At 38.3% G+C, this 23,326-nt stretch overlaps 1 protein-coding gene across 3 annotated transcripts; it reads left to right on the top strand.

Moving 5' to 3' along the window:
- The first annotated feature begins 1,095 nt into the window (after nt 1–1,095).
- Ddhd2 (DDHD domain containing 2) lies at nt 1,096–23,189 on the top strand. 3 transcript variants are annotated; one of them, XM_020167551.2, is made up of 18 exons: nt 1,096–1,245; nt 2,356–2,596; nt 3,797–3,987; nt 5,582–5,671; nt 6,092–6,212; nt 7,816–7,905; nt 8,759–8,894; nt 11,173–11,381; nt 11,663–11,730; nt 12,791–12,913; nt 13,982–14,077; nt 15,060–15,179; nt 15,284–15,439; nt 15,709–15,811; nt 15,948–16,118; nt 16,794–16,956; nt 20,419–20,526; nt 20,936–23,189. In XM_020167551.2, the coding sequence occupies exons 2-17, from the start codon at nt 2,377–2,379 to the stop codon at nt 20,498–20,500; spliced, it is 2,139 nt and encodes a 712-aa protein (XP_020023140.1). In that variant the 5' UTR covers nt 1,096–1,245; nt 2,356–2,376; the 3' UTR covers nt 20,501–20,526; nt 20,936–23,189. The 3 variants fall into 3 exon arrangements, with proteins under 3 accessions (XP_020023140.1, XP_020023141.1, XP_073910734.1); XM_020167552.2 differs by having other exon boundaries at nt 1,099–1,245; nt 2,369–2,596; XM_074054633.1 differs by lacking the exon at nt 1,096–1,245 and adding an exon at nt 1,278–1,529.
- The last annotated feature ends 137 nt before the right edge of the window (nt 23,190–23,326 follow it).

The raw sequence follows: 23,326 nt of genomic DNA, 5'->3' as shown, positions 1-23,326 counted from the left end.
TAAAGGGTAAAGGGACCAGGTGTGGTTATGCACGTCTGTGATCCCAGCACTCAGGAGGCTGGAGCAGAGGCTTGAGAGTTTGAGGTCAGCCTGGGCTACATATCTCTGTATGTTTGAGACCTTGTTTCAAAACAAGCAAAACGGCTAGCAGAGTGGTTCAAGTGGTAGAATGCCTGCCTAGCATGCAGGAGGCCCTGTTCAAACCCCCCTACTGCAAAAGATAAACACCCCAAAAACCTTGAAAATATCAGTAAACTTGAGGATATTTTGTGTGCGGCTATTAATCTAAAGCAGATTAACGTGTTATAATAAATTCCTGTTTCAGTGTACTTTTTCCCAGTTTTTGAAGAAATAAAAATTTCCCCGGTCTAGCTAGGAAATAGTCAAGTGTTTTATTTAATAACCAAAGGAATTGAGGTCCTCCCCAAAACAGACCCTAGGGAGACCTCGGCAGGCCAAGCACTACTCGGCCTGCAGATTGGAAAATTAGTTCAAACTTTTGACCTCAGTTACATCATCTTGTTTGGAAAAACCTGCCATCTGCAGCCTCCTTTGCAGCTTTTGACACCTGTCAAGTTCACCTCTGAATCTTGTAGCGATGCCTTTTTGGCACCCTCTACATCCTAATAAACGCAGGGAAGATGAGCCAAAGCTCCTTGCAAATGCCAACGACCCAGATGCGGTGGTCTGGATCCAGGCGACCAGGCTCGCGCCCTTTGTGTCCCTCGGCTCCCCCTATCCCCGACCCATTAGTAGGGCGAGCCAGAGCACGCCGGTAAGTGAGGACGGTGGCCTGGAACATCGGGAACCTTCCTCTCCCCGGAGCAACAACGAAGTCCCCTTGACTTTCTGCTAAGCACATCCGGCCTCTGACCCTGACGCCTCCAGCGCGCTCGCAGCTGAAGACTGGCCGCCCCTCCCCCGCGAGCACCCGCGCGCCCCGGCGCCTGCCCGCAGCAGGAGCCACGTCTCGCGCGATCCCCGCACCTCTCGCGACACTTCCCGCCGGCTTCCCGGGGTCCTCCTCGTCCCACTCGCCCCACCCGCGGCTGCCGCGCCGTGCTGGCGGCCACCTCAGTTTGGCTGTGGTATCCTGGTCCGCTACTCGCCCGCTGGGAGCGCGGCGGAGCCCGGGGCGCAGGGCGAGCCCGGCGGGTCCGCAGGCTCCGCCCTGCCCTGTCCGGGCCCTGAGAAAAGGCCGACGCGGCGGGGACAGCTGAGCGTGAGCGGCGGCGGGGAGGGCAGGTGAGTCCACGTCCGCGCGCGCGGTCGCAGGGCCCGGCGGCTGTGGGCGGAGGTGCTAAGGAATGGCGGTTCCAGGGCAGAAGACGATGCGTGGCTCGAGGCTAGGACCGGCTGCCAGCTGGAGGGAGGCGGTGACCTCGGTCCCCAGGACGCGATCAGGGCCCCCTCTGGCAGCCTACACCCCAAGGCACCTGGAAATCGTCTGTTTCCACGGGTGGCTCTGCTTCTCCGTGCCGGGGCGGGAGGCAAGCCTTGGAGCTGGGCGGCGGAGGCCTGGGTCTGGGGTAAGGGGCTGGCCGAGGTGGCCCAGGCACAGAATAAAAGGAGAGCGGAAAATGGGGCCCGCAGCCGGGAGAGCACCCGGTCGCATTCTCCCCACCTGGCTGCCGGGCGAACTTCTAACGTCCGCCGGCCTCTGCCGGGCGCTGCCAGGGCTCAGCGGGGCGGCACGCATCCGTCCGTCTGTCTGACGAAGGAGGCTGTTGAGGTCGCTTGTTACTTTCCACCCGAGACCTGGACGCCGGGAGTGCGCGCGCGCGCACGGTGGCCCCAGGCAGGGTGTCGTATTTTGAGTTTGTGCCAGAGTCCCTAATTAAGCACACTTTAAGAACCGATCAAAACGATTGCTTCGTAAGGGGTATAATACTTGTATTTCCTGTGTTTTAAGATTCCAGTAGTATGGAAGTGTGTAATGATAAGGGGCCTGGAGCCTAAAGCCTCGGTTTTATTAGGGCAAGGCGTACTGACTTGTTGGAGAAAAATATTGCCTGTGGTACCTGGTTTAGATTGAAAATGGGGCTAAAATATTTTGCAATGAAATGACCACTTCTCGTAATTCTGGGTTTCTCTTATAGCTATTGCCATGTAGTTTTCTAAGAAAGAATTGGGAGCACAGTGCAAAATGGTCTATGCATGGATTTTGTTTAATATCCCCCACCCCCAAATAATTTGTTGTTTTTATTTTATATCGCCCGCTTAGATTTTTTTTTTAAGAAGTGGCTTCTTAAAATGACCAGGTAGTTTTTTTTTTTTTTCTTTTGTGTGTGTGTATGTGTACCTGCACATTTGTGAAGAATTAGTGTTAATACAGGAAAATAATTTTCCTGATAGTTTTGTCTTTTAGAGAGCGAAATGTCATCAGTGGAATCACACCAGGAGCAGTTGTCTCAGTCAGATCCATCCCCATCACCAAACTCATGTAGTTCCTTTGAGTTAATAGACATGGATGCTGGCGGTTTGTATGAACCAGTTTCTCCACACTGGTTTTATTGTAAGATAATAGATTCTAAGGAGACATGGATTCCTTTCAACTCTGAGGATTCCCAGCAACTGGAAGAGGCATATGACTCTGGTAGGATGAAAATTATGACTTGTAACAAAGACTTCCATCTCTCAAACTATAATGCAATATAGCCCTTACACTTAGTGCTTTTCTTTTCTTCTTCTTTTTTTTTTTTTTTAAATGTTTGCAGTACTGGGGGTTGAACTCAAGGCCTTGCACTTGCCAGGCAGACGCTGTACCACTCGAGCCATGCTTTCTTCATGTTTTTGCTTTTAGGGTTTTTCTTGCGGTAGTGGGGTTTGAACTCAGGGCCTCATGCTTGTGAGGCAGGAGCTCTACCACTTGAGCCACACCATGCCCTTTTCTATGTTGAGTATGTTTGAGATAGGATCTCATGAACTGTTTCCCCAGGGTGGCTTTGAACCTCTATCTTCCTGATCTCTGCCTCCTGAGTAGCTAGGATTACAGGTGTGAGTCAACAGGGTCTGGCTGCTTTTACTTATTTTTTGAATAGAGTCTCCCGTTTATGCCTGGACTGGCCTGGGACTTTCATCCTCCCAATCTCTGCTTCTCAAGTAGCTAGGATTACAGGTGTCAGCCACAGTTAAAGTAATTTTTGTAGCATTTTATATAGAAATTCTACATTGGTATTCAGCTAATTTATAATATTCGAGAGTTTAGTGTATATCTAGAAAAGTATTGTAATTTCTGCTTAGTTGTCTATATATACTTTATTATGTATATTTATTATCTATATATATAGATATATAAATTTGGTAATACTGGAGTTTGAACTCAGGGCTTCATGCTTGTTAGGCAGGTACACTCTACTGCTTGAGCCATGCCTCCAGCCCTCTGGTAATGTTTTTTATATTCTAACTTCTGTTTAACTTTTTTGTTTGTAAAGCTTATATGTAGGTTGGTGTCATATTGCAGAAGAATGAACTCATTTTACTTGCTTTTTTCTTTTATGAAACAAAAAGGGAGCTAGTAGTTAGACTGTATCATCGTAATTTTCATTAATTTATCTTTTGGTCCTTTAAACAAAAACTTCAAAAAAATCTTTCTTTTTGAAAGGGGCATGACTGTCTTTCCTTAGAAAAAGAAAAACTAGGTAGTTTTATAATTAAGTTCCTTTTTTTTTTAGTGTTTAGCCAAGTAGAAACTATTCATGTGTTTCATATTATTATTTAGAGTGTAACTTACAATTTATTGGGACATTTATTGTGAAAGATGTACTTTCCCCTTCCCCTTTGCAATTCTTGACAGGAAAAGACTGTAATGGGAGAGTTGTCCCCACGGATGGGGGAAGATATGATGTTCATTTGGGGGAGAGGATGCGGTATGCTGTATACTGGGATGAACTTGCATCGGAAGTGAGACGATGTACCTGGTTTTACAAGGGAGACAAAGACAATAAATATGTTCCCTACTCGGAGAGCTTCAGCCAAGTGTTAGAGGTATTCCTTTAGTCCTTTTTTACTCATCATTTTCTTCAGGTTTTTTTCCTCCTACTTAATAATCTCTTACTTTTCTGACATATTTTGTGAAATTTCCAGAAAAAGTTTGGTTCCATGTACATCATATTTTATAGTATTTTTATTTATTTATTTTTTGTCAGTTCTGGGATTTGAACTCAGGGCCTCACAGTTGCTAGGCTCTACCATTTGAGGCACTCCGCCAACCCAATATAAGCTTTCTTATTGTAAGTTTCCAGATAAAGTAGTCTTAATTTTAGATTTGAAAATATTATGGAAATTGTATTTGTCTTTTGAATTTAATAATTTTTCCTAATGGCAGTCACTGTTAATATACAAACTATGACCACAGGATTGATCTTCTTGATTTTCTTCTTTTTTTTCCAGCACTGGGGTTTGAAGTCAGGGCCTCATGCTTGCTAGGCAAGTGCTTTATCATTTAGCCAATTCACCAGCACCCCCTTACTCTTTTTTTTTTGGCAGTACTGGGGTTTGAATTCAAGACCTTGCACTTGCTAAACAGGCACTGTACCACTTGAGCCATGGAAAATGAGTCCTGCTGAAACTATTCCAGGAATTGGGAGAGGGGATAAAGGAGAATGAGGGAGGGGTAATTCAGCTATGATAAATTGTGACATTTATAAAAGTTCTTACCATATACCCCCAGTACAACAATAATAAAAAATAATAAAATTTTTAAAAAGGGAACTAAAAAAAATAAATTGGAATAATAGAGCATTAATATTATTGTTAGAACTATGTAAAAAGGCGAATAGCAATTATCTAGGTGGTGGAATTAGGAGTCCTCTTTTCCTTTGTCATGCTGTTACCTGTTGTAATTTTATTTTTATGTGTGTATGTATATATATATATTCCTTTTTTTTTTTTTTTTAATCTCTTAGCAGTACTCAGGACCTTAAGCTTGCTAAGTAGGCACTCTGCTACTTGAGCCATGCCTCCAGCCCTTTTTGCTTTAGCTGTTTTGGGGATAGTGTCTCAATTTTTGCCCAGGTCAGCCTAGACCATGAGCTCTCTATTTGTGCTTTCCCGTATAGGTGGAGGGCAGGCATATACCATCACATCCCAGATATTGGTTGAGACAGGGTCTCAAAAGCTTTTTGCCTGTGCTGGCCTTGAACTGTGATTTTCCCAATCTCCATCTCCTGAGTTGCTAGGATTATAGGCATGAGCCACTGGCGGCCTTATTTACTTATCTTTTGGGATAGGACTGGCTACATAGCCCAGGATGGCCTGGATCCCCCTGCCTCGGCCTCCTGAGAGCTGGGGTTACAGGTGTGTGCCATTATACCCTGCTTTTGTCATCTTAAAAGAATTTTAATGGGCTGGGGATGTAGCTCAGTGGTAGAGGACAAATAAATTTGATAAATTAGAGAATAGTAATCTTTTTTTCCTCCCGATACTGGGGTTTGAACTCAGTGCTTTGTGCTTGCTAGACAGATGCTCTACCATTTGAGTCATATTCTTATTGGAACTCAGTAATCTAGTACTCATGTATAAGTCCAGTTTTAATAGAAAAGCTGTTAGAGAGGTCTAATGAAATGTGTTTTCTTTTAAGGAAACTTATATGCTTGCTGTAACTCTGGATGAATGGAAAAAGAAACTGGAGTCTCCCAACAGAGAAATTATTATATTACACAATCCAAAGGTAAGGTCCATTGAAGCATTTCACTGATACTGAGATTAAAGGTGAATTGCTTTAACTAAGAATTTACTTGACCTCCTTTTCCTATAGGATATGTGCGATAACATTTGGCAGGTCTTGTATTGAATTTATCATTATAACTGCTACCATTATTTATTCCCCTCAGCTTATATGATTGAACTATCCTAGGGAAAATTATGACACCATAGATTAAGAAAATCATCAACACATTACAAGTAGGCGTATTGTTGAAAGATATGTTAGCCATATGTATTTTTAGGGTTCTCATTTCAAGCTTTAGGGATTGCATATCAAAATTCCACTTGAGATTTGAGCATATGTATTGAAGATATGATCCTACCCTTCAGAATATAAGGGGATGACTATAATGTAGAATGTATTCTCTGATCTTTTCCACTTAAGCTCATGGTGCATTACCAGCCAGTTGCAGGGTCTGATGAATGGGGTTCAACACCCACTGAGCAAGGTCGACCAAGAACAGTGAAGCGAGGTGCTGAGAACATCTCTGTTGACATTCATTGTGGTAATGTTAATCATTTTTCCCTTTTCTTCTGATACACTTATTTGTTTATTAAATTGTGGTCTGTTTTTTTGTGGATTTGGATTGTTTCAAGGCTTAAAAATGATCTTTAATTGTACAGGTTTATTCTGAGTTAAGATTAACATCATTTCATCTACTAAGATTTTTTTTGTTTGAAATTCCAGCTATTTGGGAAGTGGAAATAGGAGGATCACAGTTCAAGGTCAGCCCAGGAAAAAGTTAGTGAGAGTCTCTGTCTCAAAGAACAAGCCAGAGGGCTGAGTATGGTGGTCCACAACTGTAATTCCAGTTACTCAGGAGGCAGAGATCTGGAGGACTGAAATTTGAGACCAGCCCAAGCAAAAAGTTAATGAGACCCCCATTTCAGCCAATAAACTGGGCACGGTAGCATGTGACTTTTTTCTCCAGCTAAATGGGAGGCATAGGTAAGCAGGATTATAGTTCAAGGCTAGCTCCAGGCAAAAATGGGAGGACCCTATCAGAAAAATAGCTAAAGCAAAAGTTTTATTCTTCTGTTGACTAGAAATTTATTCTGGCAATCACTGTCCCTGAAGATTTTCTATTTTTCAGAAGGAACTTGATGGCTATCCATTGCTGACTAGTCTCACTTATGGTTGGTTTTAAGCATGTTTAACTGTACTGTAAAATTCCTTTCATCTTGTAGAAGAGATGATTTGTCTCTTAGACAAAGTTTGAATTACTATAATTAATTAGCTAGTTAATTTATTTATTTTCAGTTAGGGTCTCATGCTTTTACCTGACCTGTTCTCAAACCGTGACCCTCTTCTCTGCCTCTTTATTAGCTGGGATTGCAGGGGTGTACCACCCTGCCTGGTCAATTTATTGTAATTTAAAAATATGTGTTAAAGGCCAGGCATGGTGGTGCACTCCTATAATTCCATCAGGAAGGAAGATTACGAGTTCCAGGCCAGGCTGGGCTACTTAATGAGTTCAAGGTCAGTCAGTCTGGGTACATAATGAAACTGGTCTCTCAAAAAATAATAAAAAAATTAAAATTCCAGGCTTTAAAAACATGCCAGACATTATTGGTATAATTGATAGAAATGGAGCAATTAGGTGAAAATATTCTATCAATGTTAAATGCCCTGGATTTGATAACTGTATTGTGGTTGTATAAGAAGGTGTTCTTAGGAAATGCACATGCTAAAGGTTAAATTGATAGGGTGAATAAAAAAGGAGTGTGTGTGCAGCCTGACTTCCAGTGGTTCAGAAAAATAAATGTGTGTGGACACACACAGAAACAGAGAAAATACTAAAGTAAATGTAATTGTTTAAAATTGAATCTGTAAGGAGTACATGGGAGTTTTTGTACTACTTTTTCTAGTGATCTGTAAGTTTGCAGTTATTTCAAAATAAAAAGTTGTAAATTTTTTCACACACTTATTTGGAGATAAATTAGAAAGTAAAGTCAGTGTAATCTTACTAAATAGTTAATGTGGGACTACTTTGTGTCTTTCAATTATCCATTGGTATTTTAACTTATTTCTCTCTTGTTTATTGTGAGTGCTTGCTTTTAGAATACTTGAGTATATAGGATAATTTTTCTTTTTACTTCTCTTTATAGGAGAACCTTTACAAATAGATCACTTGGTTTTTGTAGTTCATGGAATTGGACCGGCTTGTGATCTCCGCTTTCGAAGCATTGTACAGTGTGGTAGGTTTGCAAAGCATGTAAGATTAGATCATTTAAGGAAAATACTGGTGAGTGCTCTTGTGAGCTGGGATGAAGCACTGTGTTTGGTCTGTTGTCATAGCTACCTAAGAAGATTTGGAGAGCTAAAGACAAGTGACAAGGCAGTAAAGCTTCCCAGCTTAGACCTAAAGTACTAGTAAATTCCTGAGGCTAATAGTTTATACTCTTAAGCAGTAATTCCTGAGTGAACAAGCTCTTAATCCCTATAAAATTGTTTTATGATGTAATGTCCTATTTCTAACTATTCTAAATCTAAAGAGAACTATAAAGATGATAAGATTCAACTGAATAACAGGAACTTCAATGATTTTTGTAGTTCATACTGTGGTAAGTCTCTTGATAGTATAATTGGAAGATGTAAGTCATTAGTATAACTTGAGTTTTAGAGACAGTATGTTTTAAACTAGATAGTTCTGGAGTTATGGAGTTTTATTCTGAGGCTAAGCATAAACTAGAATTGTAGACTGCAAGGTTAAGATCAGTGTGATATCAATTTGAACAGCAGTGTACTTTTTTTTAATTGAAAATACTGGGTAGTGCTTGCTTATAAAATACAGAAAGTTAGGATAGAAATCTGACGGCAAGATTGGTTGATACATAGTTGTGATTTTTTTAAAAAATTGAAACAGTTTCCATGACACAGAAGTTTTGAAGTTAGCTTTTCTTTTAATGAATTTTTTTATGTGGTCTTAATTTTTCCTGAATACTTACTTTACTATTTTTGACTTGTTAATTTGTGTTCTGAGCAAATTGCATGCTGGTTCTGTATATTAATTGCATCACTGTTGATACATAAGTTAATTTTCTTTTCCAGTGAATGATTTTCGAAGTGTTTCCTTAAACTTGCTACAGACACATTTTAAGAAAGCCCAAGAAAATCAACAGATTGGAAGGGTAGAATTTCTTCCAGTCAACTGGCACAGTCCTTTGCATTCTACAGGTGTAGATGTGTGAGTAATACCTTATGCCCTTGAGTTGTTATCTGTGCTTATCTTTTCTGGTCATCTGGATGCTTAAGGACATTTCTGCTATAGCTGTATATTTAAAAATTTCTGGAGATATGCTATGAAATTCTGGTCAGTCCTTTGTTTTAATATCCCTGGGTAGAATTGCATGGTGTATGTCCAGTATGCTTTACTGGTTCTCCGGAATTTCCTGTTTTGTTTTGTTTTGAGACTCAGCTTCACTGTGAAGCCTATGCTGGTTGGGAACTCACTATGTAGCCTAGGCTGGCTTTGATCCTGAGATCTTCCTGCCTAGCCTTCCAAGTTCTGGGATTGTAGGCGTGTACTATGGCTAGCTTCTAGTACTTGCTATTTCATCTTTATTTATTTAGCATTAAAGTCAAGCATTCTTTCTTCCTGTAGTATATAAACATTTCCAACTTCGGATATCAAAAGCTAACCACGCTCCAAGATGTACAAAGTATTTTGTTGCTCCTTTTGTAATTGTGTTTAAATAATATTTGTCTAAATTTAGGAAAAAGGGAAGAAATCTCCCAAGTTAAATTATTAATATTTATAATTTAGGTATAATTGGTACTGTGGAATTTGGTTTAGGCTATGTTAGCATGGTCTTTCTTAAGAGGATCACTGCTTGAGGCCAACCCAGGCAAAAAGTTCTCAAGACCCCCATCTCACCCAATTTAAGAAAAATAAAAGACAGTGTCATGTGTTTATCATCCAGCTGTGTGGGAAGCATAAGTAGGAGGATCACAGTCTAGGCCTGCCAGAGCATAAAAAAGATACCCTGTTTGAAATAATAAAATCCAAAAAGGACTGGAGGATGTGACTTAACTGTTTCAGCACCTGACTGACAAGCAGAAGGCCCTGAGTTCAAACGGCAGTACTGCCCAGAACAAAGTTCCACATTGAGGGAGGTCTTCATCATCCAGGGACAAAAAAAACCTGATGCTGGTGGGCTTTGAATATGGCTCAGTGGTAGAGTGCAAGGCCCTGGGGTTCAATCCCTAGTATTGCAAAACAAAACAAAAAGCAAAAAACACAACACCCCAGAACTCACTTAATGCTCAGAATTCTAAGAAAAGCCTCTTGCATCTTTTGCTTGGTCTTTTCTTTTTTTAATGTTTTTTTTTGTATTCCTTCAGCCCTTTTTGCTTTAGGTTGTTTTTTAGATAGGGTCTCACATTTTTGCCCAGGGCTCGCCTGGACTGTGATCCTCCTACTTACAGTCTTCTGCATTGCTGAGGCTACAGTTGTGTACCACCATGCCCTGCTTACTTGTTGAGATTTGGTCTTGCTGACTTATTGCACGGGCTGGCCTTGAACTGGATCCTTCACCTCTCCACCTCTGATGTACCTTATGTAGTCTAAACTTCCCTGAAACTAATATGTAGCCTAAACTAGCATGGAACTCACTATCTTCCTGCCTCAGCTTCCCAACTGCTGGGATTACAGGTGTGTACTACTCCACCCCACTTAAAGAAACTATTGAGAATTTTGTGGAGAAAAGTAGTATATATGAAGAATCTTGATGTACCAAGTCTTTGCCTCCAGCAGTACAAATGGGGTTTGCTCCATTTGTATCTTTATACCTCTGTCAACTCCTCTTTCTGCCATTGAATCAAATCTTAGATACCCTGTCACTTCATCCGTAAATGTTTCGGTTTGTATATCTTAAATAACTTTAAAAAATATATGACCATAATACCATTATCAGACCTAAAAATATTCTTAGTATCAGAAATACCAGTAAGTGTTCAAATTTTCATTGTTTAATAAATATGGTTTTTACATACATATACGTATATTTTACCTTGAGTCTGGCACCTTAGTCCACTTGGTCTCCTGACACTTTATATGTATATTTTAAACTAGGACCCAAATTAAATCCATACATGACAGTTAAATCATATGTCTGTCTTAATCTTTCCTCTTCATCTTTATCCATTTTTATCTTGCAGTTTATATTTGAAGAAACTGAGTTGTCTTGTGTGGTTTCTTATACTCTGAAATTTACCATTCACCTCTCTTTTTTCTTTTTTGGCAGTACTGGAGTTTGAACTCAGGCAAGGCCTTGTGCTTGCTAGGCAGGTGCTCTACCACTCAAACCGTGCCTCCAGTTTTGTCCTTTTTTCTATAACTGATGGTTGGCTTTGGTATCATTAAATGTTTGCATCTAAGCCTGGAGACTAAGCTAGATAATAACTTAGAGGTGGCTATGGAATGTATGTAGATTTCCTGCTTAAAATACCTTTTCTTTTTTCAGAGATCTGCAGCGGATAACCCTGCCCAGCATCAACCGCCTCAGACACTTCACCAACGACACTATTCTGGATGTCTTCTTCTACAACAGCCCCACCTACTGTCAGACTATTGTGGACACAGTAGCTTCTGAAATGAACAGAATATACACACTTTTTCTGCAGAGGAACCCTAATTTCAAAGGCGGTGTATCTATTGCTGGTCATAGTTTAGGTAACAAATTCTCTGTAAGCACAGAGGACTATCACATTTTAAGGACACTTATTTTTGAAGCACAGTCTCTTTTATCAATTTCAGATTCAGAGACCTAGACGTGGTCTATGGTGAAGAATTTGGAAGGGGTTGGAAGGGTGGTGGTAAATTGGAAAGATTCTCTGATCTGTGGATTTGCCTACATGGGTAATTGGCTTATGACTTTTGTTTTTTGCATAAAAGACAGCAATTTAGTGCTAATGCTTAGAAATTGTTCCTTCTTTCTTCTATTTTACTTACAGGTTCGCTTATATTGTTTGATATCCTAACAAATCAGAAAGATTCTTTGGAGGGTATTGACAATGAAAAGGTAATTTAGATGTTCAAACAGGTTCCCTTGTAGTAGTCCACAGACTTTAGACTTATTTTTTTGGCTTTAGTTGAGTTTAGTCTCATACCATAATGTTAATTTTACATTGATTTTAACAGACTCTTGTCAATCTTGAGTGACAGAAACAAGACAGTAATTTGTTTCTATAAATAATTGCTATGTTATTCCCCTCTATAAATATGCACTATTAATGTATTAATAGAATTGTAGAATCTTTGAGCTAATTGAAGCTTGCATGTAAGGAAATGAAGAATGAATTGGATAATTTATAGAAATTGTTTTTTGTCAGTACTGGGGTTGAACTCTGTTTCATGCTTACTAGTCAGGCACTGTACCACTTGAGCCACACCTCCAGCCCAGAAATTCTGTCTGAAAGCCAAGGAACCTTGGTGTTTAAACATACCTTTTTTTTTTAGGGGAGAGGGGCTTGAGGTACTGGGGTTTGAACTTGGGCTTCCGTTTGCTAGGCATGTGCTCTACTACTTGAGCCATCCAGCCTTAAGCATATCTTTAGTAAAACAAAGTCCTGTGAACATGCATTACCAATAGTATTGATTTAGTACTTACCATTTATTATCTTGTTTTTTTTTCCTTTTATGTAAGTGTCCTGTTTCTCTTTTTGTACCATGAGTTCTTTCAGGACAAGGACTTTGTCTTAGATTGTTTTATTTCTTAAGCTCAGTAAAGCTTGTTAGTAATGATGGAGTATATTTTGACAGTCATTTGCTCATTCATTTAAAAGTATATTTTCAAGGATCTGGAGGTGTGGCCCCAGTGGTAGAGTACTTACCTAGCAAGTGCAAGGTCCTGAGTTCAGTCCCTAGTAACACACACTTGTTCACACACGCACACAATAAATGAATGTATTTTCAGCTGATCTTGCAAAAATTTGGCGGTCAGTCTTCATTTGCATTTTGTGTAAGTTAAAATTGATTTAAAGTGAATATACATTACTGTAGGAATTTTATATAACATTTAAATAGCAAAATTGGAAATTAAATGAATTTTGAGAATATGAGCTTTATGATTTAATTTTTAGTGTTCACTAAATACCGTTATGGATCAAGGAGACACACCAACACTAGAGGAAGATTTGAAGAAACTTCACCTCTCTGAATACTTTAATATCTTTGAGAAGGAGAAAGTAGATAAGGAAGCTCTGGTAAAAAAACCAATCTTTTAAAACTTTAGGACAAACTGTTTTCTATATTCTTATTTATCTTCCTCATGTTTATTAATGAGCATGCCCTTTAGAAACTGGTTAATCATAAATACTTAATCATTAATAATGTTTTTTAGTCATTGTTTATTTGCTTTTTACTATATAAATTAATTTTTGCTTTGTGGAGTTCCAGCTTCAGATGAGCCACATTGATAGTCACATATCAGTGGAACAAAAACAAGCATAGCTTAGAGAACACATGAGGGAAAGAACATTCCAGTTCTTATTTTCTGTTATATTTTCAAGAGCTCTTTTGTTGCTATTTGATCATTTGATTTTTTTCCCCATTTTTCTTGCACTTTTTTCTAGTTTGTGATACATACATTCATTTAATAGATATTTAGCAAGTGTTTATTTACTGTGATCGGGCATACTATATCAAGTATTGGAAATGGAATGGTAATAAGATATGGTTCCTGACCTCAAAGTGTTTATACTTTAGTGGGGAAGATACATAATCCACACATAATTAATTACAATTATAAGAAGTAATAAGGAGAGGGACACAGTGATATAAGAATGATGAATTAACCAAATTTTGAGAGGATAAGGGAGGGCTTCCCTAGTCAGGTGAGTGGCACTTAAGTTGAAATCCTGATTGTTGACCTCTTTTGTGTTATACTTCTGTTGTTTGCTGTATGTTTTCACCACTGTGTCCATCAGTAGACTGTAATCTTTCTCAGATTGTGACATCTAAGCAAGCATGAAAATCAAGGAAGGTTTTTCTGTCATGAAGTCATTAAATACCAACTTTTCTAGTTTTTTTTTCCTTTTTAACAGTGCAGTGTTATCTATATAACTAACATTGACACTAGAATTGACACTTTCTGTTCTTCTTTAGATTGTTCTATGAACAGAACAGTCTCTTCTCAAATTTAAGGACTAGGGAGCCAGAGCAGTTATACAGCAAAAAAACGAGTGCCTCAGTCATATTCTTCTCAGGAAACAGGATATTTAATTGATTTTATTTTGCCTGCAAATAAAAGATGCTTGATTTTCTATAACTAGGCTTTATGTACAGACAGAGATCTTCAGGAAATGGGAATTCCCTTAGGACCAAGAAAGAAGTTACTAAACTATTTCGGGACCAGGAAACATTCAGTGGTATGTGCCTGATACCGGCGGTGAGACTAAGCAATTCTTTGACAGCCATGGAGTGCCCTTGAGCTTTGTGACATGTGTATTCTGGGGAGCTAACAGTTTTCTGTTTTGTTTTTTTCTTTTGAGTTGGGGGGATCTCCCCATGTTGCCCAGCCTGGCCTCAAACTCCTGGGGCTCAAGTGATCCTCCTATCTCAGCCTCCCAGGTAGCTGGAACTATAGGTGCGCGACACCACTCCTGACTAGCTAAGCAGTTTTGATCATTGATCTTTGGCTCTTTGAGAATTAAACACATTTTCTTTATCCGTATCCTTAAAAATGTGATTAGCTTCAAAAGTCTTGCATCGCCAGGACTACTACTACCCTTCAGTTTTTTTCATTTTTGTAGCAGCTTTGTTAAGATGTAAAGTATACAGTTCAGTTGTTTTGGTAGCTTTTATAAAGTTTATAATCACTTATCACTGTCTAATTTTTTTTTTTCAGTACTAGAGTTTGAACTCAGGGCCTCCACCTTGAGGCACACCATCAGCCTTTTTTGTATTGAGTTTTTTCTAGATAGGGTCTCACAAACTATTTCCCAGGGTTGGCTTCAGACTGCAATCCTCCTGATCTCTGCCTCCTGAGTAGTTAGGATTATAGGCGTGAGCCACCAGTGCCTGGCCATCACTGTCTAATTTCAGAATAGTATTGTTTTCTCTTGTGATGGGTAGCTAAAGTTTCAACTGGTACCCAAATGGCTGTGTACAACTTCTGAGCACATAGGGATTTTAACTTATAATGTAAGCCACCTAGTGTTTTTAATAGATTTATCTTGTTTTCTTAGGGACTCTTTCTAAAATTATTGGCTGTCATTTTGAAACTTTCATGAGCATCCTTTCAAACAAGTAGAAACCTGTGTAATCCTTTGACTGTTTTACTATATAGTAGCTCTATATAGTATTATTTTATTTATTATTTATAAAAAATAAAACTTTTTTATTCTTTAGGGTATTAATAGACCAACTATACCATCAGCTTCAGAGGTGAACAGTCCCAAAGAATCTGAATTCTGCAGTACTAGAAATGTTACTAAAAATGATGATTGTTTAGATGTTGGCATCGGGCAGGTAACAGTATTTTCTTTGGTCAGTTTTTCTTGCTGCCATTGGCATGGCAGGAACAGATGTAACTTTTGTTATTAGTGAAAGATGCTTTTATTTCCTTCTTCCAGGTGTCTATAAGATACCCCCGTCTCAACTATAAACCAGAAATATTCTTTGCCTTTGGATCTCCCATTGGAATGTTTCTTACAGTTCGAGGACTGAAAAGAATTGATCCTAATTACAAATTCCCAACATGCAAAGGTTTCTTCAATATTTATCATCCTGTAAGCATTGTATTGCTGCTGTGCTTTTACCTGAATATTAGGGCTTATTGGTAAAAAGCATATCATTTTGTGTTGTGCTGATTTATGATTTTCTGTATCATTTTCTAGTAATGAGACCATCTGTTGATAGTATTGGTCTAGAAGTGATGGGCAGAGTAATCATACCTTTTTGTAAATGAGCTTATAATTATTTTTGCCCAAGATATACAGTTCCTCAGACTGTCTTTCTTTAGCAAGGATAAACACAGCTATTAATATTTCTTATGTAGTTTGATCCTGTGGCCTATAGGATTGAACCAATGGTGGTTCCAGATGTAGAATTTGAGCCAATGTTGATCCCACATCATAAAGGCAGGAAGCGGATGCACTTAGGTAAGTCTGTATATAGAACTTGTTAATAATTCCAGACCTGGTGAGTACAAACTAAATAGACTTCATATTCTGTTTTGCTATGGTGTACCCTAAACTCTGTGTAAACCATTTAATATTCTTTATTCATATGTTTCAGAACTGAGAGAAGGCTTGACCAGGATGAGTATGGACCTTAAGAACAATTTACTAGGTTCACTTCGAATGGCCTGGAAATCTTTCACCAGAGGTCCATACCCTGCTTTACAAGCTTCAGAAACAGCAGAAGAAACTGAAGTAGAACCTGAGTCAAGTTCAGAGAAGTCCAGTGGTCAGTAGACACTGCACACATTGATTACTTGCATCAGGCCAAATAAGAGGGACTCCATGATAAGGAGATCCTGTTTTCCCAGGGCTTGCTTTCCTTTCCCCTTCAGTTGTGTGGGAAATAAATACTATGAGTGCTCATTGACCTTCAACTCTGCTAATCTCTTCTGTCACATTAATTGCCCCAAATTATGAAAAAACATTGTATGTGAGAGAAATGTCAAGAGAAGTCATATTAGGCTCAAAAATGTTCCACACTTTGGAACTACAGAAGTCATGTGAAGAGCCCACTCTGTGAAATACCTTGCCTTTACAGGATGAATGTCTGTATTTGTGGGTCAGCTTTATTTTCTTGGCTGGGGAGTAGCTAGGATATTCTCTAATCAGTTTCATTCTTTAATTTTAAATTTTCTAAAGATCTCTATCCCTGCTTGCATTTAGTTTGTAAACTTCAGGCAAGTGACTCAGCAATTGATTGTACAGGTAATGAGATGTGTTGAACAAAAGAAAAGAAAGAGATTGGGCAATATTAGTATGACTTAAAGAGTATAAGGAAATTGAGAGGAAGAAAATGGAACAGAGCTCTCTGAATAGAGCTGATTATAAGGTAAACTTGGAGTCTGATGGGAAGTAACAGGACAGGCCTCTTAGGCTCTTTTGATGGCTCTTCTATATGCAGATGTTAACACAGAAGAGACTCCTGTGATAATTAAAGAAGAAGTCCCTCCCATCAATGTGGGCATGCTTAATGGAGGCCAGCGCATTGACTATGTGCTACAGGAGAAACCCATTGAAAGTTTTAATGAATACTTATTTGCTTTGCAAAGCCATTTATGCTACTGGTAAGTGTTTTTTGTTTTTTATTTTTTTGCAGTTCTGGGGATTAAATCCAGGGCCTAGGGGCAAGTGGTCTACTACTGAGCCACACCAAGCCCTATTGTTTCTTCCTCTTTTTTATCCTTTTTGAGACAGGGTCTCTATATGTTGTACAGGCTGGCCTTGACCTTGTTGTCCTCTTGCCTTAGTCTCCCAAGTGCTGGGATTACAGACATATTCCACTATGTCCAGCTTGTTCTGTTTTTTGTTTGTTTGTTTATTTAGGTGTTCACCGATACTAACAGATGTAAAAAAAAGAGGATAGGGTGGGATTGGAATGATTCTCACTTAGACAATTACAAAACAGTATTGTCATGCCATTTTAAAGAAATCTGGTTTAAACCTGTTATTTTATTATGCAGTTGCATAGACCATGAGGTTAATGATGCCAGCAACCATTAGTTTATTTAGCCTGGTCTTAAAATTGTGTTTTCTGGCCATTGGAGTAATGAAGTGGCACAAATAAGTTATTATTGCTGAGTGTATTTTAGGAAATCCATTTGATACTGGGCATGGTGTTTTCACTTTTGTAATCCCAGCACTAGGGAGGGTGAAGCAGGAGGATTGTGAGTTTGAGGCTAGCCTAGGCTATGTAGGAGACCCTTGTCTCAAAAAAAAAAAAAAAAAAAGAAAGAAAAGAAAAAAATTCATCTGAAAGCACTTATAATAGCTGAATCAGAATTATTATATATAATTATCTGATGGATTATTGAACAGATTAATAGTGGATTGCAAGTTCGAGGCTAGTCTGGGCTACATAGTAAGTTCAAAGTCAGCCATAATTTGTATAACCAGTCCTTTACTGATAGATGTTTAGATTTGTATATTTTTCCTCTTTATATTCCTTATTCATGTCATTTCATCTATTGATGAATCTGTCTTGAAGTATGCATACATAGAGCCATTGGCACACCTTAGTCATACTTGGTATATGTTGCCAAGCAGAGGTTGTCACTTTTTACATTCCCAGCATGGATGTATGAGAACATTTCTTCATGACTTTTGTCTAACAGTTTCATCAACTGTAAATATAAACTACATAGATTTAAAGTGTATAAATTTGATGAATTTTGACATGTTTTAGGAAACATGTCAAATCATAACCATAATCAAATTAATGATCATATTAATTACTCAAAAGTTTCCTCATGCTCCTTTGTAATTCCCACACCAGCCCCAATCTTTAGTGATCCCCTGATCTTCTGTCACTGTGGACCAGTTTGCATTATTTGGAATCATATAATATTTACCTTCTTTTTTTTTTTGGTGTGGGGTATGATCTGATCTCTTTTACCCAGCATAGTTATCTTGAGATTCATCTATGTTGTTTACGTCAGTAGTTAATTTTTCTTAAGTAGTAGTCTGTTGGATGGATTCACCACAGTCTTTACCACAGTTGATCTCTTCATCTGTTGTTTTTTTGAGACAGTTTTGCTTTGCAGCTCAGGCTGGCTGCAAACTCATGATCCTCCTGCCTCAGCCTCTCGAGTGCTTGTGATTCCAGGTGTGCACCAGCACACTTAGCTTCAATATCCTTGATGTACTTGATGTTCAGTATCTTAGCTGTTCTAAATGGGTTGTGACACACACACACACACACACACACACACACACACACTCTCTCTCTCTCTCTCTCTCTCTCTCTCTCTGGACTGTTTGTCTGTGACCCAGAGACTTGGTCACTGTGGCTTTATAAACCTTGAACTCAGGTAGCATGAGTCTTTTACCTTTGTTGGTTTTTTTTTTTTTTCAATTATTTTGGCTTTTGCAGGTCCATGCATTTCCATGCATGATTTATTTAGTTTTTAGTGATATTGGGGTTGAACTTGGCTTTTCGTGCTTGTTAGGTAGGCACCCTACCTCTTGATCCACTCTGGCAGCCCTCTATGTATATTTTAGAATGGTAATTTCTACAAAGGACTCTCCTAGGACTTTGATTGTTATTGCTTATTAATAGGTCAGTTCTCTATAGATCTTTTTTTTAATCTAAAAGAGAACTGACATTTTTATAATACGTAGTATTGTGATCCATGAACAAACACCTTTTATTTAGAGCATCTGTAATTTCCATCAGTAATGTTCTATAGTTTTCACTCTACATGCCATGCACACTAGAATTTCTAATTGTATGAAGAAGGTTGATTCTTGACATATTTAAGAGCCATTTTAATTTCCTTTTTGGGAGTTACCTAGATCTTTTTACTTCCCATATATTGAAGCGTTGGCTTTTTTTTTTTTTTTTTTAATTGAGTAGTCTTCAATGTGAGTTGTAAATACCTTTTCCCCAGTTTGTATTTTGACATTGCCTAGATTTGCTTTTCAGTTTTTGGAATTTGTGTCATACTTAGATCATTTAAAAAAAAAATTTTATCACTGTTTGTTTTAATTTTTAGTTGTACTTCCACAGGTAAATCTTTGATTTACCTCAAATTTATCTTAATACAGATGTATATCCACTTGTTTCACCATTACCAATAGAGTCTACCGTTATTACATTACATTCCTATACATAATTGGGACTACTTCTGACCTACCTACTCATTTATCATTTTGTTGTGCAATTTTAACATCTGGTAGAGCTAATTCCTCCTTGTTGGTATAGGAGTTTCTTAAGCTAGGATTTTTGTTTGGCATTTGTGGGGAAATGAACTTAGTTTATAAATATAATAAAATTCTATTTATACTTTTGATTATGTATGTATATATGTAATCTTTCCATCCATAGAGACATCCATAGATCTTATTAGATTCTCAAAGGGATGCCTATTTCAAAAAATGCACCACGGACATAGAGAACAGTTTGAGCCTTATATCCACAGGGTGGTCTTTCATGAATGTTATATTTTGTAATCAAATTTCTTTATGAACTGTGAATACAAGTAATTGCTTATACATACATGGAATAATACCTGGATGATGCATGAAAAATTAACATTGGTTGTGAGAAGATGGGAGCTGGTGGTTGAGAAACTAGGGAGGTAGAATTCATTATTTTGTTTGTACTCTTTTATATATTTTGAATCATATGATTGTATTACCTTTTCAGAAAAGTGAATAAAATTTTAAAAATGAAGGCAATCAACTGGATGGCTCTTCAGTAGTAGTATCTGAAGAATGAACTTTGTTCATTTATTAGTTTTTTGGATTTTTTTTTTTTCTTTGTAGTGCTGGGGCTTGAACATAGGGATGCTAAGCAAGTGCTTTACTACTGAGCTACACTCCCAAACCCTAAGCTTTTCATATTTTCAGGCATAATACTAGAATTCTTTGTCATATCACCTTCCAAATCATTGCCAGTTAGGCCACCTCTGACTCATATTTTTGGAGTAGTAAAAAATGAGTGCAAGGTGTGGATTAAATGAAATAATATAGGCAAAGTGTATAGCACAAATGTTCCATCTTTTTTCAGTATATTTTTCTCTTTACAGGGAGTCTGAAGATACGGTATTGCTGGTCCTCAAAGAGATCTATCAAACCCAGGGTATTTTTCTTGATCAGCCCTTGCAATAAAAGTGCCCCATCTGTGGCTGCTTAATGTAAGTTTTAAATGTCATGTATGTAGTATAGTACTTACTACGTGTTAGCATGTTACAAGGAACTATGGGCTTCAAGCTTTTTATAAAATACACCTTTCTGTTGCCTGTCACCAGGATCTAGACTAGTCCTCGTTTTTGTAGACCGTGGTTAAAATTCATGGAGAAATGCTCAGTAGCCACTTAGAGATTGGGTTATCTCAGTTGTGGCTGGGATTTTGTTCAATGACATCCGTCATTATTTAGGATTTAAACTTAGAATCCTAATAGTTATAACCTAATTACAGACAGCACATCCTGAGATTTAAAATACTGTTTTCAGCTATGAAACTAGGAAGTCTGTACATTAGACTTTGGCATTCCCTATTGGTTGTACCTGCATGATGACCTCTTCTCCCACTCTCTCCCTTAGACGGACATTGAGGGTGCCTTCCCCCAAGAATTTTGCCGCAATTTTCTTCTCTTCAACTGCATCATTTCTGCATGTTGCCTGCCACTTACTCACCATTGGGTCTTTGGAAGATATTTCTTTTTAGGAGTGGATAAACAAAGGAAAGACCCTATTAACCTTTTACCACCAGCTTTGTATAAACCTTGCTGTTCTTTCTTTATAGCTGGGGCAGTTTGCATTTTTAATTCTTTGATGATAGTATACAGATGCCACTTTCTTTTTACATGAGGTAGAATAGTCTTACTTTCAGCTTGATTTGTTTAGAGTAGATCAGAAAAAATTTTAAGGAAATTACTGCTTATTTTTAGAAAATGTTCCAGTTTGGGAACAGATTCTTGAGCTTTAGAAGGCATTTGAGGATATACTATCTTTGTGTTCTAAAGGCTAAGTCAAATCTCAGTAGATAGGAGAGAGGCAGTTGGGTGTGTGTTTGTTTAAGCCTGTGTTTCTTATGTGTATGTATGGCGACTGGACTGTAACTTACTAATAAGAATAACGGTTTTCACTGTGTAGCGCAGACTGACCTTGAACTCTTGATCCCCTGCTTTAGCCTTCCTAGGGCTGGATTTACGAGCATGCACTACCATGAAGAGCGTTACTTACTGTACTGTAATACCACTGTGTACTTCAGTAGACAGCTCAGTTCACAGTAGGTTCGTCCTTACGAAGCAAAGATGTTATGTATTTTACACCATTCTCAAAATTGGGGAACTGAAGGTGAGGTCTGATGTAGTTATTTGATAACACTTCTATTCTTGTGTTGAAGGTGAAGTTATAGAAGCTGGTGAACCTGAAATTACATGGCCTTTACCAACGGCTAAAGTTATCAGTGAGATCTTTTTTTTAGTGGTGCTTTTGTGATGAAGCAACTTAAGTCATCAGCCACTTCCACTTGGGTGAAACTGGTAGTGTGATATCCTCTTTAAAAACATTTAGTGAACATCATTGCCTTTTAGTTGCCACAGTTGAAAAGCTTATTTAAAAGGTTCTTGGTATAGGCAGTGTTGGTTGAGCACATAGGTTTGGCTTGGGGGATATACTTGTATTCTGGAAAAAAAACAAAACAAAACAAAAAAAAACACCTGTACTTATAAGGGTCCAAGGAGCAGATACTGCAGTCATTGTCAGCTAGGTCTAGAACATACAAAGTGAGATTTACCCGAAGAACATGGGTGACTGTAGACTAGTCTTCTCCTAAGGCATCTGCTCACCACTTTGCTGTAGGTATTTTCTTCCCCATTGGCCAGCGTTTGGCATTATCTTTGCAGTTGTCTTTATGATAGTCCTTTATAGTCCTAAGGTTTCCTTAGGCCTGTTTATAAAGTGGCAGAGGCAGACAAGCCATGTTTTGTTTTCTGTAAATTTATTTTGGTAAATGTATCATGGTATCCAAAGCACTGGTATTCAATACACAATGAAGCCATCCCTTAGACAGCCATTCCTTTTCTGTAAAGGAAAAAGGAGTTTAGTTGCTATCACTCTGGTTATGGAATCAAGGGTTGGGTATAGGTCAAGCCTGGCCTTCCCTTATCTGCTTACGGACTAATGCTAAAAAGTAAGCTGCTAATAAGTTTAAGATATATTGGAATATTTTCTGTATATAAACTGAGTAAGAGTTATTGAGAAATAGCATTCATTATATACTAGAGGGTCAGCTTTTGTCAAGTTGCTGTCTTCAAGTTTATGTTTACTCTTTATATTAGCAGAATAGATACTTTTTAAGAGTAAACCAAAGGATAACCAAAGGACAACCAAGAGTGAGTCCCTGTAACCAAAGATGGACAGCTTAAGCCTGGAGAGCTAGATAAACCACTGTACTAAGAAGTGCTTCTTTCCTGGTGGTGAGGGGCAGGTAATTATAAAAGAGCTTTATATTCTCATCCATCTACTTGTGTTATTATTATGGCTGTGTGATATTATCATACAAGTTAATAAGCTTGACTCAAGTCCTTTATCTAGTCATATAATTTGCACTGCTTCAATTGTATCATGTGCAATCTCTTGACCAAGCCTATTTTTAAACACTGGTATAACATTTGTACATGCTCCTAGCTGAGAATTAGTATTGCATATCTCAGTAAAAGAGACCATTTGCATGGAAAGATTAGTAGCACTGATTAACTTTCTAATATTTTGCACTTTTGAAATGTTTGTTTTTTACGTGATTATATTTAAAACTTAATACTGAAATAAAACCGTATTGACTAGTTTCCTACTTTTACCTGGTTTCATCTATCATAAAGAAAATCAAGCTGGGAGTGGCTCAAGTGGTGGAGGCCTGCCTAGCAAGCACAAAGCCCTGAGTTCCAAACCCCAGTTCCACCAAAAACATTAATACAGTAATGATTTTCT

Source organism: Castor canadensis, chromosome 14 (genome assembly GCF_047511655.1).
Source record: "Castor canadensis chromosome 14, mCasCan1.hap1v2, whole genome shotgun sequence".
Taxonomy (NCBI): domain Eukaryota; kingdom Metazoa; phylum Chordata; class Mammalia; order Rodentia; family Castoridae; genus Castor; species Castor canadensis.
The sequence above is the reverse complement of the archived record's forward strand: the minus strand, read 5'-3'. Positions and strand labels throughout refer to the sequence as shown.